The sequence below is a fragment of the Canis lupus genome, chromosome 19 (assembly GCF_003254725.2).
Source record: "Canis lupus dingo isolate Sandy chromosome 19, ASM325472v2, whole genome shotgun sequence".
In the NCBI taxonomy this organism is placed as follows: Eukaryota; Metazoa; Chordata; class Mammalia; order Carnivora; family Canidae; genus Canis; species Canis lupus.
Genome location: NC_064261.1, coordinates 46,001,591 through 46,018,032, shown reverse-complemented (window position 1 = coordinate 46,018,032; position 16,442 = coordinate 46,001,591). Strand labels below are relative to the sequence as shown.

Below are 16,442 nucleotides of genomic sequence, written 5' to 3'. Positions count from 1 at the left end.
TTAAAAAGTGTTTTTTGGGGCATGGCAGATTACGAAAGTAAAGAAAGATCACATGGACAATGTTGCTGTACTCAAAAAATTTAGAATTAATTTATAATCAGTTTTCAAGCAATCATATTGAATGTGTAAAGATGAATTCTCAGAAGGATCACAGGCTCTTTGAAAAGAAAGAAAGAAAAGAAGAAAGAAAGAAAGAAAGAAGAAAGAAAGAGAAAGAAAGAAAGAAAAGAAAGAAAGAAAGAAAGAAAGAAAGAAAGAAAGAAAGAAAGAAAGAAAGAAAGAAAGAAAAGAACATTTTCTGGCTAAGTTTCCCTGGCTTGTAGCAGACTTGTAACAAATCTTCTGAGATCTTGGCCAAAGCTGATTGGAGCAGAGATTGGAGCAAGGTGAACTATCAATACATGAACTAGTCATGACAAAGAGAGACCTCAACTCTGGAGAAAAAGATCATTTCCTGCCAATCAAATCTTCTCCTTTGGCATTGAGTAAAAACATATAAACAAAGAAAAAAGAGAAAACAGAGCGCATGAGTTCAGATCTTTGTTCTGGACAATGTATTATAAGAGTTCTTATCATCTGTAGTTAGCCCAGCCCAGTCTTGGAAGCACCAGGACTCAGTGGGTCTGATATGTGACCAACAAGGTCCCCACGCTGCTCCATACAGCAGGTATACCGTATCGTGGCTGCTTTGGCAATTTTCAAGAGCCAGATAGCTACATACATGTTTCTCTGTTTCTCAGTAAGATCAGATAAAAGTTTAGCAATTGTTCTTCATAGCTAATATTAAAAAACAGCAATGACAAAAAAAAAACAAAAAAAAAACAAAAAAAAAACAAAAAAAAACCTTGCAGATTCCAAAGGTCACTTGAGGGGCAAAAATTGAAGTGATTAAAACAAGAGTTTATTCTCTTTGACAAGTTTTACTTTTGGTGTCTGAAAGGTTCATTGGCCTCATATATCTTCAGAGACATGAGACTGCAATTTTAGAAGAGAAAATAAATTTTGAGGTTTCAAAGGACTCCAATTTTCCCAAATTAATGATATTGTCATCATTATCTGAGAGCAGTGATTTGCAAGGAACAATGGCTTTAATATATCTCTTTATACTGAAAATTACTATTTTGGCTTTCCTTTAAGAGCCAGGATTACTTTATCTCCTGAGTTGAAAAGAAATCAGATTATTTACTGAATTTATTTTTAATCATGATCACACCTCAGAGTATAAAAGTTATTTTTATGATCACAGCTTAAATTCACAACGCAGAAAAATCATCTAGATGATTTTGCATAGTAAAAATTGTCAAGCCAAAAAAACGAGGGATCCTTTTAGAGCTACTAATCTAAAATGGTTTCTGGGGGCACTTGGGTGGCTCAGAGGTTGAGCGTCTGCTTTTGGCTCAGGTCGTGATCCCAGGGTCCTTGGAATGAGTCCCATATCTGGCTCCCCGTGGGAAACCTGCTTCTCCTCTGCCCCTCTCTCTGTTGTCTCTCATGAATAAATAAAATCTTAAAAAAATAAAATAAAATAGTTTCTGAATGAAGAGAGGTGTAGGTTATATGCCGTGATTTCATAGATGAGATTTCTTCTTCAATCAATGTGCCATTTTTGGATGTGCCATCCTCACAGTGAGGATTTGGGGACTGGGACTTAGGACAGGTATTACCTATTCCGTGAGTATGAGGGTGCAACAAACTCGATTTCACTACTGTTTATAATTTCTAAAATATTGTAGAATAGGGATAAAGAGCAATTTTATGATAATAGGCAGACTTTTAAATGTTAATTCAATAACTCCGATTCCATAAAAATTATAGTAAAAAGTATAAAAAGGAAATGATCACTTGACATATCCCTTTAAGAAATGTCATTTAAGTAATTCTTTCTTCTTCTTTATACTTCTTAAATTTAGGAAACTAACCAAGTGAAATCCTTCTCATAGGCAACAATTTCAGCTTTCAAAGTAACAGTAAATTTATTCACTTAGTTAACATAGCCTTCCATTGAGCAGAGGATTTGTAACTGTAAATTTCCCCACCACCTTGCTCAAGCTTTTCCAAAGCACCAAGTTAAAGACATTTATCCCTCTACTGCTTCTATGGCTATGTTTGAGAAGTCATCTAGCAATTATTAAGAAGTTGCCTTGTGGCATATATTCTGACCTTGGGTTTCCTGTCACTTAAATCATTTATTCAGTTACTAAAATAATCTCTCCAAGACTATAAATTAAAATCACAGGCAATATCTTATATTCACTTCCATCTGTAGAAGTTACTTGCACAAAAATATGTGTTGGCTATATTTATTCATATCTTCTTAATGGACTCAGGATCATTCTCTTTACATGACAAAGAAATGAGTTCCTTAGGAAGGATACTTTTGTTGGAATAAGATAAAATGGAAGTTTCACTATATTTAATTCCTGAGTTTAGAAAGATATATGAGTATATTGGAAGTCTTCATTATTTGATGACCAATGGAATATTGGAAAAAGTCCATTTAAAATAAAATCCAATTTAAACCAATAACCATATTTTTATAGTAATTAATGGAAAAAATTTAAATTTGAGATCCTCTTAAAAAGTAAATTTAGTTATATAAAAATTAACTTGTAATTTGGCTAGTATTACGTGCTAATCATTAAAAAGAATAAATAATAAGTCAAATATTGATTTTCTTAGTGTATTTTTAAAAATGTTAAGATAGTAAAATACGATCCCTTTCATATTACATTTAACTTTTTCAGCATGACCATAGAAATGATCATTTCTATAAAAGTTTTTGAAGCATTCATCATTTCCTTTTAATCTCTGATATTCAAGTCATTTGCTTTTGAAGTACCGTGTCTAATTTCCTCTACTTCATCTGTTCTTGGTTCTAACTCTGACAGATTCTCATTGTCCATAATTTTGTGATTCAGCAGTTCTTCAGTATCACTTGCATCAGGAAATCCTGAATCTCTTGAAAAATTTCACTTTACAATCCATTTTCAGTATGTTTTCACTGTGTTATCAGATATTTTTAATATTCTATAATCAGCAAAAGACCAAGACTTGTTATAATAATTCATAGAGATAGATGCTAATGCTAATTGGGAAAGGGTATTCAGTAAGGGCTAAGTTTAAAGTGTGTAGTTCATTAGGGAATATTTCCTATTATTACAATCTTTGCTTTCCTACTTTATCTTCAGGAACTGGTTTAATGCTTTGGTAATCAGAAACTCTTGTAAGTTGCAATCATTAAAATAAGGGATAAAATGTAAGGAAGTGGTAAAGCTGGAAGTGCAAATCAGTGTCCTCTACAAGTATCTATTGTTGGAGTCATGTTTATGGATAAGATATTTCTGGGCTCGGGAACCAAGGGTTGAGACATTGAGAGAATCAATGAAAAAGTGAAAGAGTAAACTTTGTAAAATATAGAAGAATCATCACATAAATTGGAGCAGAATCAGGAGAAAATGGTGCACTGGAAGCTTAGAGCTGTGGAATAGAAACTTCAAAGACAAAGGAGATGGCCAAGGGTATCTAATATGGCTGAGAGGTCAAAAAGTTGTGGCTGACAAGTCATCCATGTTAATACTAAACACTGAACCTAAGAAACAGGCTGAATGGGTAGAACAGAAGCCCTGGGAGGTGGAGATCACATTTCAACTAGAAATCCTGTGAAAAGTCTGAGAAATTCATTGATACTGGTCTATCACATTGTAAAGAACCTGGAGTCTTACACCATGCTAGTGTGATTTACTTTTCCTTATTCTTTAGGCTTTCACAAGGAGACTTTATGCAGATACTAGACAAGGATGTGATAAGTAACAAGTCTGAAAGGATCACTAAGAAACCAAAACAGGGTTTAAATTATAGATAAGCTTTGGATGATGGCATCCTTCAACATTGCCTGGAAAAGTATGGAGAATCAATATATCAAGTCAGCATTCCCCGGAACAAATGTGCATTAGATGATCTCCCCACATAACATTAATTGTACAGTTGGGCCAAGCATGCCATGAGCTTATAATTTTTGAGTTGTTTTACTAAATTTTCTTCAGACCTTTTTTTATCCTTAGACTTTCCTGAATATTGTTTGGCATGTCTTCTTCTTTAAGTTGCCAATAAAAATAAAATAATAATTTACATTTCTGAGTTCTAAAATTTGTCTAACCATGCATTGAAGTTGACTAGCCTTCTTGGCTGGTTCTTTTTAACCTGGAGATTACTTATTACAATAAAGGAAATGATTCAAGCCCTTAATAAGGCCTTAAAAATGACATCTCTATCTATAGGTTTTTATCAAGCACCTCAAACTCATTATGGAAATCTATTGACATGATATGAAATTCTAGCATTTTCATCAAAATTTTGAGCAGGCCTCATGCTTGGTCACTCAAAATATTTAAAACATTTCAAGGGATCGAATACATTGGGGTATCTGGAAGTTTATTATGCCAGCATGGAAAGTGAAAAAATGGCAATTTTCTAGTTCGTATGGTTTCACTGGATGGGGTAAAAAAAAAGTAAGGGACAGAAGGAATCATAATAACTCATATAATCCACTCCTGCTCTTATCCTAGAGTCTCTCAAAAGAAAAATAAAAGTGTGTGTGTGTGTGTGTGTTTGTGTCAAGGAGTGTTGAATTACAGTCTATGAGCTCTTATAGAAGAATCATTTCATGAGCTTCAGATATTTTTGAATCCCATAAAATCAAAAAGTTAAGTATTTATCTAAAGTATACCAGAAAGATCAACATTTATAAGGTTTTAAAAAATCAAAGTATTCAAGCAATTTTTTTAGTGATACATTTCTGATCTTCAAATGCTTACAATTAAAATACTTCCTTTTTTATCTCAGACCAATAATTATTGGTTTTATAGACTCAATTGAAGTCAGGCCTGAATGAAAAACAACAACAACAAAAACAACAAATGGCATTTAGTCACAACCAGTTCTAATTTAGAATAATCCTTAGGTACAGACAAACTTTAGAATATGACACTGGAATGAGAAAAGGTGATGATAAACCAGGACAAGGTCAAATTCTAGTTGAGAATAACAGCTTGAGTTATGATGCTTAATGCAGTGGATCGACTATGGCCTGTACTCTTTCTCTTTATTGGCAAAAGTTTCCTGGAAAAAGTCTTAGGTCATCTGTTTGAACAATGGCCAAAATGCCTATTTAAACAAAAAAAAAAAAAAATGGAGAAGAAGAAGAAGTGAAATTCTTGGTACAGATATATTATACCAGTTGCCAATGGAAACATAAAAGATACTTCAAAGTTAAACACTGAATAGTAAATTTAGAATGCAAGGTTGCATATCCTGGGATCCACTCTCTACACCTGGTGGGTCACTCACTCCCGTAATGCCCTTCTTCCCCACCCTTGATGAACATTTAAGCATTCTGTTTAACCACACAGCTAGAATGCCCCTAATCTTAACTTTGACCTTCATCCTGTTTTACTTCCTTACTGAAGGCTTTGACTACACAATTATTGCACTATAAACATATAGTCAAATAACATAAAAGAAAAACTAATTTAAATATGTGTAATATAAAAACTCTTAAGAAAGAATAAACTGGACCATGAAATGCTATTTGTATACTGTTTATTTGAAATAACAGGCTTAGCCACTAGATGTCACCCTTTAAAAAAGCAACAGAGTTTACTTCGCAGTTTGTTACATCAACAGTAATTATGTTCCCCTATTGGGTAGAAGTTGGCACCATTGGAATCAGTCACTCCGACATGATATAAAAAGAATCTTTAACAACAAGCAAACAAACGACACCAACTGGTGTTTCCTGTAAAGGGGGCTTCATGAGTCAAAGCTGATTGGAGTCCTGTCAGTCTCCAAAGCCAGATGGTTAAAATACAACAACAGATAATAGCACGTGATTTTTCAAAAAAGTTAAAAGCATGGCTCTGGTACAAATATGAAATGAAGATCCATAAAGATCTCACTCAATTCAATTGATGAGGAACCGGGAAGATGGTAAAGGCTGTACAAGAGAGAATTCAAGAAATGGGGACTTGCATGGCCTGTTTCTCAAAGGCCTGCTGAAATGCACTTGGTAGTAGATACTAAACTGTTCAATGTCCTCAAGGTCCCAAACCATAACCTCTGAGGTTATGTTTCCTCCTTGACAGAAATATCTCTAGGAGTCAAAAGTCTCCCAGTTAACATGCAACTCTACAGTGAAGCAACACAGCATTCAGCCTACGTGGATGGCCCACATATGATGCTTCTGTCACTGTGCTTAGTACTCTATGTGCACCATCCATCCTATCTTATTCTCAGAATCATTGCCTATGAGGTAGATGCTGCCATTATCTGTATTTCAAGGCTAGAACACTGAGAGATCAAGGAACATTCTTCAGGGTATAGACCAGCAAGTGATCAAGTAGTAATGTGATGCTATATAGTCTTTCTCCCGGGACCAAGGATTTAACACATACGATGTCCTGGAAGATGTTGGGATTCTACAGGATGAAGCACACATGAACTCAGAGCTCATGACAACCCCTTCACCCTCTCCTGTGCTTCATCCATGAAGAACAAATAATGACAAAAGAAGTCTCAAGTGCAATAAACATAGGCTGTGAGATCAGAGCTTAATGGCTAATGCTTACATTCTCAACAATTTGTGTAGATTACTTACATATCCCCCTACCACTCCACTGGCCTGTCTTTCGGTTGATATAATACATCAGATCCTCTATTACAATATAAACAAGTGAAGAGTGGGAAGTGGTCAGTAGGGAGTCTTCACACAAAAGCGAGCAATTTCTTATGTATTGTCTACACGGAAAACAATTACACTAGGTAAAACACTGTCAGCGGGGTTGGCTAAAAATGAAAAAGAGACCTTTTAAAATATGTGTGGTATTCCTATAACATAATAATGCTTTATATTCTTTTCAGAGATCTGGGGACAGGGGGAGAAATGTAATGTACTGACAGCAGATTTGTGGAAGACGTCTGCCCAACCCAATACCCGTCTAAAGAAAATGGTCTATTTAATTTTAAAACTTTAAAATCTTGAAGAAATTTTAGACATGATTAAATGAACTGTAGAAAATCATCTTAAATTTCTTGGATTTATATGCGTAGAATCTCAGAAATGGGAGGTGCTCCAAGTCTTATTACTAATTCAGCTTCAATTCTTGTAAAGATTACACCACTCAGCCAGTGGCTGAGAAGATTCAGAAAACTAATCAAACATTATTATATTACCTATTATGAGTCTAGACAGTCTCCTCATCACACATACTCTGATATAACAACTATGAAAGGAGCTTTTTCAGAATATTACTTCTGTATCTCCATACCAGATAAAAACAAACTTACAAGTTCCCCAGTCAAATAAAAATGTATAAATTTGTTAATATATCACATTTGCATTTATACTTGCTCTGAAAAATGAAAAAGTTATATAAAGTAGAAAAGTATTGCTTTTTATGCAGTCACTCCGTGTTGTTCAGTGTTTAGCTTCTTCAGTTTTCATGGATTATAAAATCTTTGAGGACAGAAGATAATCTTTACAAGACCATCATATAGTGTTTCTAGCTTTAAAGGTAGATGTAATTTTAATAATAACATACCACATTTAAGGCTCTATTAGGCACAGCTCTGGTTGCCTTTGATTTATTCATCAATGTGAGGAATCTGAAATTTTCTGAAGTCTAATTTTTGAACAAAAATAAGTCGTCTCTTTGCATTAAACCATCTGCTCTACATGATTACAGTGACTCATTTTTAGCATTGAAGCTTTCCTTTTTGTGATTAAATTTCTCGTTCAACCAATTGAACTCTTTGAAAGGCATTTCTTTTTTTTTTTTTTCTAAGGCATTTCTTTCTGAGAAAGTACATCATTGTTAATGGAGTAGTGATATAATTATAATCAATCCAGATCCTTATTGGCTAGCACCTTAATGAACTCATGTAAATTTAGAATTAATGCACATTAATTTATTCATCACCAAAGAAGAATCTGAAGATGGTACTCACGCAGGTTTAATTCTATAGGCATGCTTTTCATGGACAAAGGCACCAGCAAGACCTCCTGCTCCTGAGTTTAAATACTGAATTGAAAAGAAATTAAGTTGTCTGAGCATATGACAAAAATAAACAATGAAATCATTTGACATTTTTTTGGTCATGAAACCACCTTTTGACCAGTCCTAAATATGTGATTATGTGAGCTTTTATAATAAAACAGAATTTTGCATTACCTTTTTCAACAAAAAACAAAAACAAAAACAAATAAGCATAGCATTATTAATTGAGACTAAATACCCAAATACATACTACTTTTTTTGGCCCAATTTTGCCCCAACTAATAGATAACAGTTCCAATGACGTCTATCTAACTTTTAAAGCTTATTCATATTTAAATAATAGTAAAGTATCATATTTTAAAAACACCTAAGTTAAAATAAAATTGGTTTCATTTTCCTGATCTCTGTCAATTAAATTGTCTTCAAATGACAATATCAAGTTGATTCCATAAGAATTATCTTTACAAAGAAGAAATTTCACAATATAGCAACAAAATACTAAGAACCTAATCAATCTGAATTAAGTTCTAAGGGTAGAACTTTGTCCCCAAACTTCCCGACTTTTCTATAGCAGCCAGGTAATTCAAGAAATAAATACTCTATTGTAAATGGAAATATCTGACTTTAAGTAATTATTATACTATTCTATCATATGACTTTATAATTAACTAAAATCAGAAAAAGCAGTAATGAAAGATATGGAGGAAAGTAACTCCAATAGTTAAAACTGGCCACTGATCCAGTTTTTCACTTGAATCAATGTCAATGTGTGATAAAGGATGTAAATATATTAAGTAATTTGTACCTTGTAGGAGCACCAGCAGGCAAAATCAACTCCCCAGTCATGTAAGTGGAGTTCAACATTTCCAACCGCATGTGCTAGATCAAAGCCAACGAAACAACCCTGGGGAAGAACATGAGAACAAGTTTTGAATTTGCTTAATGATTAGAAATAGTAAGTATAAATATCTCTGAGAAAATCTTTGACAAACTGCTGAACTATAAATATAGTTTATTTACTCTTTGGTGCAGTGGTTCACAATGTGTGAACCACAAAACACTGGGCATTCCCAGGAACCTTTCAGGTTGAATTAATTTTCATACTATGAAGACATTCTTTGCCTTCTTCACTGTGTTGACATTTGCACTGATAATGCAAAATCAGTTATGGGAAAACTGCTGGCATGTTAGTGCAATTCAAGGCAGTGGCACCAAATTACACCAGCAGTCATTGCAGGTCAAAACCATTTAGTTACAGGGGGAAATAACAAGACAATTTTACTTAAGAATCTCTTTGAGAAAGCTGTAAAAATGTTAAATTTGTTTTAAATCTCAATGCTTGAATTCTCATATTTTTAAAGTTTACTGTGGGAAGCATGCAAAAGACATCTGACCATATTCTTAAGTGAGATGGTTGCCTCAAAATAATGCACTCATGAAATTAAGTTGCAAGCTGAACTAACCACTTTTACTGCATAGAGAGCCATTTTTGCATCAAAGAAGAACTGAAAGAGGACAGTTAACTCATACTTGGGTGTTTGACATTCTTTTGAAAATGAATGAAGTGAGTCTGTCAATTCAAGGAAAACAATCCACAATATTTGTTGCCTATGAAAAAAGTTTCCAAGAGCAATTAGGATTTTGCAAATTTGCACCCGCTTTTATGAGTATGGCCATTTCCCAACATTTAGAGATATTTCTGATGCATTTAGTAATAATATAATTTTTTAAATAGTGTATAATGAAATACATAGATATATATTTGGAAAATGTGTACTAATATTTTTCAAACAACCAATGTTTGATGTTATATATCAAGCATGGATTAAAGATCTATTCAAAGTGCAAAACCAAAAAAAAAAAAGTGCAAAACTAAACAATGGATTTTAATAGAAAAAAGTATAGAAAGATCAGTAATTTGGTTTCACATTGCATACCACAATTTGTCAATTATTCATACAGTATCAAACAATATTCACAATAAACTGAAAAGCCAATAAACTACTCCTGTGTTTTCTATCTTCATGAGGAGTGATTTTCTTCATATGCTTCATGAAGAAAAAAAAAGCAAGAGATTGAATGCAAAAGCAGATATGAAAAACCAGCTGTCTTCTATTAAGCCAAACAATGCAGAGATTTGCCAAACATCAACATTCTTTTTGTTTTAGAAAATATAGCTTTGTTTCCTTAACAGCATATGATTTATGTTAATATGTAATGTGTTTGTTGATGCTCTAAATAAGTGAACGAATGAATAAGTAAATAAACATCTTTAATTACTAGTATAGTAAATATAAACACAGGATCAAAGCCTCTATGAGGTCCTCAATGATTTTTAAGAGTAAAAGATTTTCCTTGGCAAAAAGTTTGAGAACCCCTGCTTTTTTGTATCCTACTAACCTGACGGAGTTAATAGTAGTTTTTAGTTTCACACTAAACTCCACATCATGCCCATATTTAATGTAATTAACTCAAGTAAATACATGCTATGATAAATTGCCTTAATGATTCCCATTCTTTGTTTCTCCTTGTACCCATTTCCATTGCCATGTAATTTTTCCATTCTTCCCACTGTGGACAGGGTACAATTCTCTGTCCCTGGGATTAGCCAGGTGACTTATTTTTACCAAAGGAATGTTAGCACATGTAATACAAGTAGAGACTCCAAAGGACTTGAGTGATTAGACTAGGCCTGCTCTCTTGCCCTCTGCCATCTCTGTGACAAGGACCTGCTTAGCCAACCTGCTGGCTCAGATGAAGGATGGAGGAAATGTGGGTCAAAGGCATCCTCACCTGAGCTCAGCTTGGATCAGCTCCTCTCTTCATCTCTCTTTAGTTGGTCAGAGATGCATGAGAGAGTTCAGTTGACACTAGCAGGATCTCTACGACTAAGTATTGCCTGGATCAGCTGCCACAAAGATGATCAAATAAAAATGATGCTATTTATGACCCTACACTGTGTTCTCCCTATACATTGACTTGAGATCCTAATAGCCTCTTGACTATCTGACTCTATTCTCTCTTATTTACTTGTTCATACGGTCCAAGTGTTTTTGCATGTCTGCCTAGTAGAATTCACTGTTTTAGAAACTAATCCTTTGTTTCCATCAAGTTCCCACAAGGACAACCTGAAGGAATAAATGATATTATCCAAATTATACCCAAGTCGTAACTTTTCACTTTAAAGGCTTATCATCAAAACCTTTAATTTTCTGTAAATCAAAATGTTACAAATTTTACTTCAAGAATATAATGATTCATTCCATATTAAGAAAATTTTGCACATAAACATGAATTTTAAAAAAATCCCTGATCATTAAATAGGGGTGATAGTTGACTCTGCAAAAATGCTTTACCTGTGAGCTTTTCTATCTTTAGTTTTCTAAGTGCATAAATTATAATTACAGTTTTAAAACTTTAGATTTCTTGCAACATTGAAGAAACACATCTATTGATTGAAATTTTTGAAGTAAATAATTGCAGAGGGACCTATTTTAGATTGTTCTAACACCTCTTAAGAATAATTAACCTCAAAAAACAAAACAAAACAAAAACAAAAACAAAAACAACAACAACAACAAAAGAATAATTAACCTCTGGGCAGCCCAGGTGGCTCAGCAGTTTAGTGAGGCCTTCAGCCCAGGGCCTGATCCTGGAGACCCAGGATTTAGTCCCATGTCAGGCTCCCTGCATGGAGCCTGCTTTTTCCTCTGCCTGTGTCTCTGCCTCTCTCTCTTTCTGTGTCTTTCATGAATAAATAAGTAAAATCTAAAAAAAAAAAAAAAAGAATAACTAACCGCAAATTGCTATTATAGGTACTTTCCCTAAACAAAGGGATGCAAACTATGACCTGTTTTTAATAAAGTTGTATTTAAACAAAACTAGTCTCATTTGCTTAAATATTGTCTATGACAACAGCTGCAAGCAGAATTGAGTAGTTTCAACAGAGACTGCATGGGTCACAAAATCAAAAATAACTATCTTGCCCATTACAGAAAAGATTTGCTGACTCCTAACCTATAGCATTAGTCTCATAGAGAAAACTCAAAATATTAAAGAGTCAATTAGAAACCTTACCCATTATAATGTGGCCAGAACTAGTATCTCATAGAAGAAAAAGTTCTTACCAGTATTATATACCTGATTCTTAATTTTGGGGGGAGAGGGAAGTTGAATTCATATTTGTCTCTCACAGGAAAAAAAAAGAGCAATACATGTCATAAAAATATGACAGATGCTCCATGCTAACAGAAGTTTTAAGAGTGATAAAAAGAAAGACAATTAATCTCTATCAATATTTAGAGATTATCCAATCCCGGGTTTGCAGACTAATGTTTAGGTTCAGTACACACACACACACACACACACACACACACACAGAGATTTGCTTGTATTTTAATATATTTTAATATTGAAATTCAATTTGGAAAGCATATAAAGGTTCTGATTTTGAAATCCTGCCTTGAGGTCTTGCCAACATTTCTAATAAAGGCAATGATTTATTTTTTGCAAAAAAATATTTACAACTCAATCTTTCTCTGTTTATAAAACTCAACTTAGAAATCTTAAGGACTAGAAAAGTCACCATTTTTATTTTATTATCAATTATTTATAAAGAATGGCACAATGAAGAAACCATGAAACTTCAACCTATCATATCCCATTATTAAAAGTCCTGTAGTCACATCTGTGTTACCACATAAATCACTTGAGGCTCTTACAATATGTTTTAATGTATGTACAATTATTTCCCCATGGGTGACAGAAACATAAATTATTAAAATGTAACTGCTTTGAGGAAAGGACCAGAAGTTATAAACTTGAATGAGATCTCCACAAAGTGATTTTACAAAAGTTTCACTAGATGGCAGCATCTTAAAAATAAAGGAAAAACTAACACCTCTCCTAAACCTCTAGTTAATATTTTCATTATTTTACCTCTTAAGAGTAAGTAGAAAAACAATATGAATAGGCAAAAACAGAAACTCCACATCTGGGATCTACTTTATGTAAGTTTTAAAATAAAAATCAAATATTTTTCAACAGATTTTTATTAACAGTACCCATAAGAGCTCATAAGCCTATTGACACAACCACATACAAGCACAGCAATGGGCCACCACCTGGTCACCTTGCTTTGTAGTCAATTCCCAGACCACTGCGCTAATCTAACCACCCTGAATACTTACTTCCAGCCTGCCTTCTTCCAATGAGATTGTTAAATCATACTTTTTAATATAAGACTCCCTGCTTCCATTTAAAGAACCCCTTTAGCTTCAGAATGTACCTCACTTTCCTTGGTACAGCTTTTAAAGACCTTTATGACCTGGTCCTCGGCAGTTTTCAGGTCTCAGGTGCCCCTTACCTACCTTCCTTTATCTGCACAAACATTTCTCTGTCTCAGGTATTCTTTCCCTCCTCATTTTGCATGGGTAGCTCAGGTTTTGATACTAAGGTAACTACCATGAAATATTCTTTTGTCAAACTGTCTTTTCTATTTCATCAATAGCCCTGTTTGCATAGTTCTCTTGTGGCAATTTTCCATCTTACTGTCTTCTACTTTTACATAATATGAACTTAAATAGTTGTTAAATTAAGAAGTAAATGAATAAAAATCATATAATTATCAATAAATATTCTAATATTAAAACTAATATTAAATTTTAAAAGAATATTATTTGAGGGCCTTTGTTCCTGTTGCAGTTTAATGGCATAAGCAATTTGTTCAGACTTGGCATCTTTTAAAATGAAGTTTCTTAGACAATTAATAGTATTTAAAAATATGTTCAGAATCCCTCTCAATAAAATAAGGAATGTCATGTGTTTTTCCCTCACCATCTTCACTTGCACAATACTAACATTTTTTTTTAACCGGTGGAATAATATGCACAGGGTCTGTTCTGAGATTTCCAGGTGAAAGGGTAGCATACTGTCTCTCAAGTTTGATTCATTATTTGTCTATTTGTTAAGATGAAACATGGAATAATACAGCTTAGTTTTTTTTCCTGATAACCTTATTGATCCATTCTAATGGGTTGGCTTTAGACTGATATAAGTTTGCTTCTTCTTCACCAAAAAAAAAAAAAAAAAAAAAAAAAAAAAATTCTATCTATTATGAAGACCATCAGTAAGTAGCAGATTTGGTAATTATATAAGATAAGGTATTTGAGGATATACATAGAGTTGATAGTCAACTGGTATGCATTAGTAGGCTCATATAATTGCTAAAGTAATAAGAAACTTTAGGTAAGTAAATAACATTTATCTTGAGCTACTTGAATAATCACTCATAGTTGTAGGTTCCATGATCCCTGAGAGATCCCTGCAGGAGGTGCTTGACAGCCAGCTTGTGGCCATTCATCCATACCAGTTTCTGCATGTTCCCTGTACAGTGCATGTCCAAACACCAGTGGATGCCCTTGGCAGTGGCACTGGCATCATGGTGGGTAAATTACAGATGCCTAAAAGTACCTTAAAGTCTATAATGGATACTAGTAATGAGAATGTGACCCTCCAATGGCTGTTTGTGGAAACTACAGCTTTCACACCATACCAATCAGGTCTTTAAGTATTGTGAGTATCATTCCTGGTTTGGCTATAAAAGTCATAGGAAACAGAGAACTGCAGTGCTATGAATTTGGACAGTATTACCTTAAAAAGAAAAACTGATGGGAAACTTTGAGGAAAGTGAACAAAGAAAAAATTATAGGAACGTATGTGAGTGAGTGTGTATGTATTATTTGTGTGTGTGTGTGTGTTGGTCAACTGCATACAGACAGTAAGAACAAATGGTTGATTAACAATAATAGGTTAGCCAGTTATCTCTGACCTTGCGATTCCCCAAAAAAGTTCCCCAAAGAAGTTGAGGAAGGTGGGGATGAAGAGGAAGATGAAAGCTGGTTGGTTTTCCTGTCATAGTCTTGAAGCACTTAATTTTCCAAAATCCATTCAAGTGCTATGATTCTAAAGCATGCACAGATGAGTTAAAATCATAATCATAATCTTCAGTAAAGATCTCTGTAGAGGAGTCTCTACTATCCCTCTAAATGTTTCGGAGTGAATTTTTATTCTGAAAGTCTTTCATCCAGCCTAAATTTATTACCTACTCCAAATATCCTTTTCATTGCTTTTCATATAAAAGAGTTCAGAGTATGTGCCCCTGAATTGTGCCACTTTGGTGTGTGAATTATTTTGAGCCAAAGGCAATCAACGCTCTGAAAGTTTAAGAGGAATTTTTACCCCTCTCTTAACTATCTAGGAGAATCTAAATTGGGGGTGTTTTTTTAGAATAGGAGTTCTTACCAGAGATAAATTTTATCTGAATGACTCGTCTGTATGGCAGGCAGGGCAAACATTTAAATATCAAACATCTGTTCTGCCTATTGTGTTGTGAATTGCCCTCCTCCCCTTTGAAGCTCCAGGCCTCTACCCAATTCCATATATACATCAGTTTACTTTTCTCTTTGAACCTCTCATGCATGTAAGGTTCCATATGTACAAAATCCAATTTTCTTCTGTTAACCTGTCTCATGCTAACTTAACTGTTGGACCAGCCAGAAGAATCTTTAAGAGTAAAGGAAATTTTCCTTCCCAACAGTACCTATTATTATTCACATTTGTATAAAGCGCTATTGTAGAAACTTAAGATTCATCCTTTTAACAGGACTTTCTTAAAGTAGATATTGATGCAACCCACAAATCCACAGATGAGAAATAGGAAGTGGAGAGCATAAGAGCACTTTGTTAATGAAATTTAAGAATAACACATTAGGTAAGAAGGTATGAGACAGAGCCAACAGCTATGTGGAGAGAAAGAGTGAAAGATTTAGGAGAGAGAAAAGGCAAAAAGATCTTGAGACTCCAAAGTGTTGTGTAATTTGCAGGTGAAAAGGTCTTACTATAACAAAGACTGTGCTTTCAAGAGTAAATTTCAGCTATTTCTTTTACTGGAAAAAAACAGTGATCATTGTCTCTATTTATTGTCACAAGTAAGTATAAAACTGAAGGGAAAAAATAAAACAAATTGAGTGGTACTGTTCTCTTCTGGAGTCTTTCTCCAGCTGGCAAGGACCTCACACAAAATTGTTTGTTTGATTTATTTCAGATACCTAAGATGGGAAAAAAAAAAAGCTCAAGGTAATTTTTCAAGCTTAATTTAGTTCATTTAATATTTAATGACTTAATGGAGCAGTCTGCATGTCCTACGTGTGTCAAAGAATAGAAATGGAATTTGAAAAAGAACCCAAAATTTACAAAACGTGTTTTGATTTTTAGAGTAAGTATCCTTTATAAATAACTCTCACACTTTTCTGATTCTATTTAAATGAGAATACAGTTGTGCTTTTTAAAGCAGTATGTGATCCATAAAATTAGCCTGATCCATTCTTGCTG

General features: G+C 33.9%; 1 protein-coding gene across 1 annotated transcript in view; it reads right to left on the bottom strand.

Annotated features, from left to right (window-relative positions):
* Positions 1-16,442, bottom strand: part of KYNU (kynureninase) — a 128,571-nt gene that overhangs the window by 31,903 nt on the left and 80,226 nt on the right. Inside the window, exons 9-10 of the mRNA XM_025431153.3 lie at positions 8,857-8,955; positions 8,002-8,075 (exon numbers count right to left, since the gene is read on the bottom strand). Of these exons, the coding sequence (XP_025286938.1) occupies positions 8,002-8,075; positions 8,857-8,955 (173 nt within the window). The remainder of the gene's footprint in view (positions 1-8,001; positions 8,076-8,856; positions 8,956-16,442) is intronic.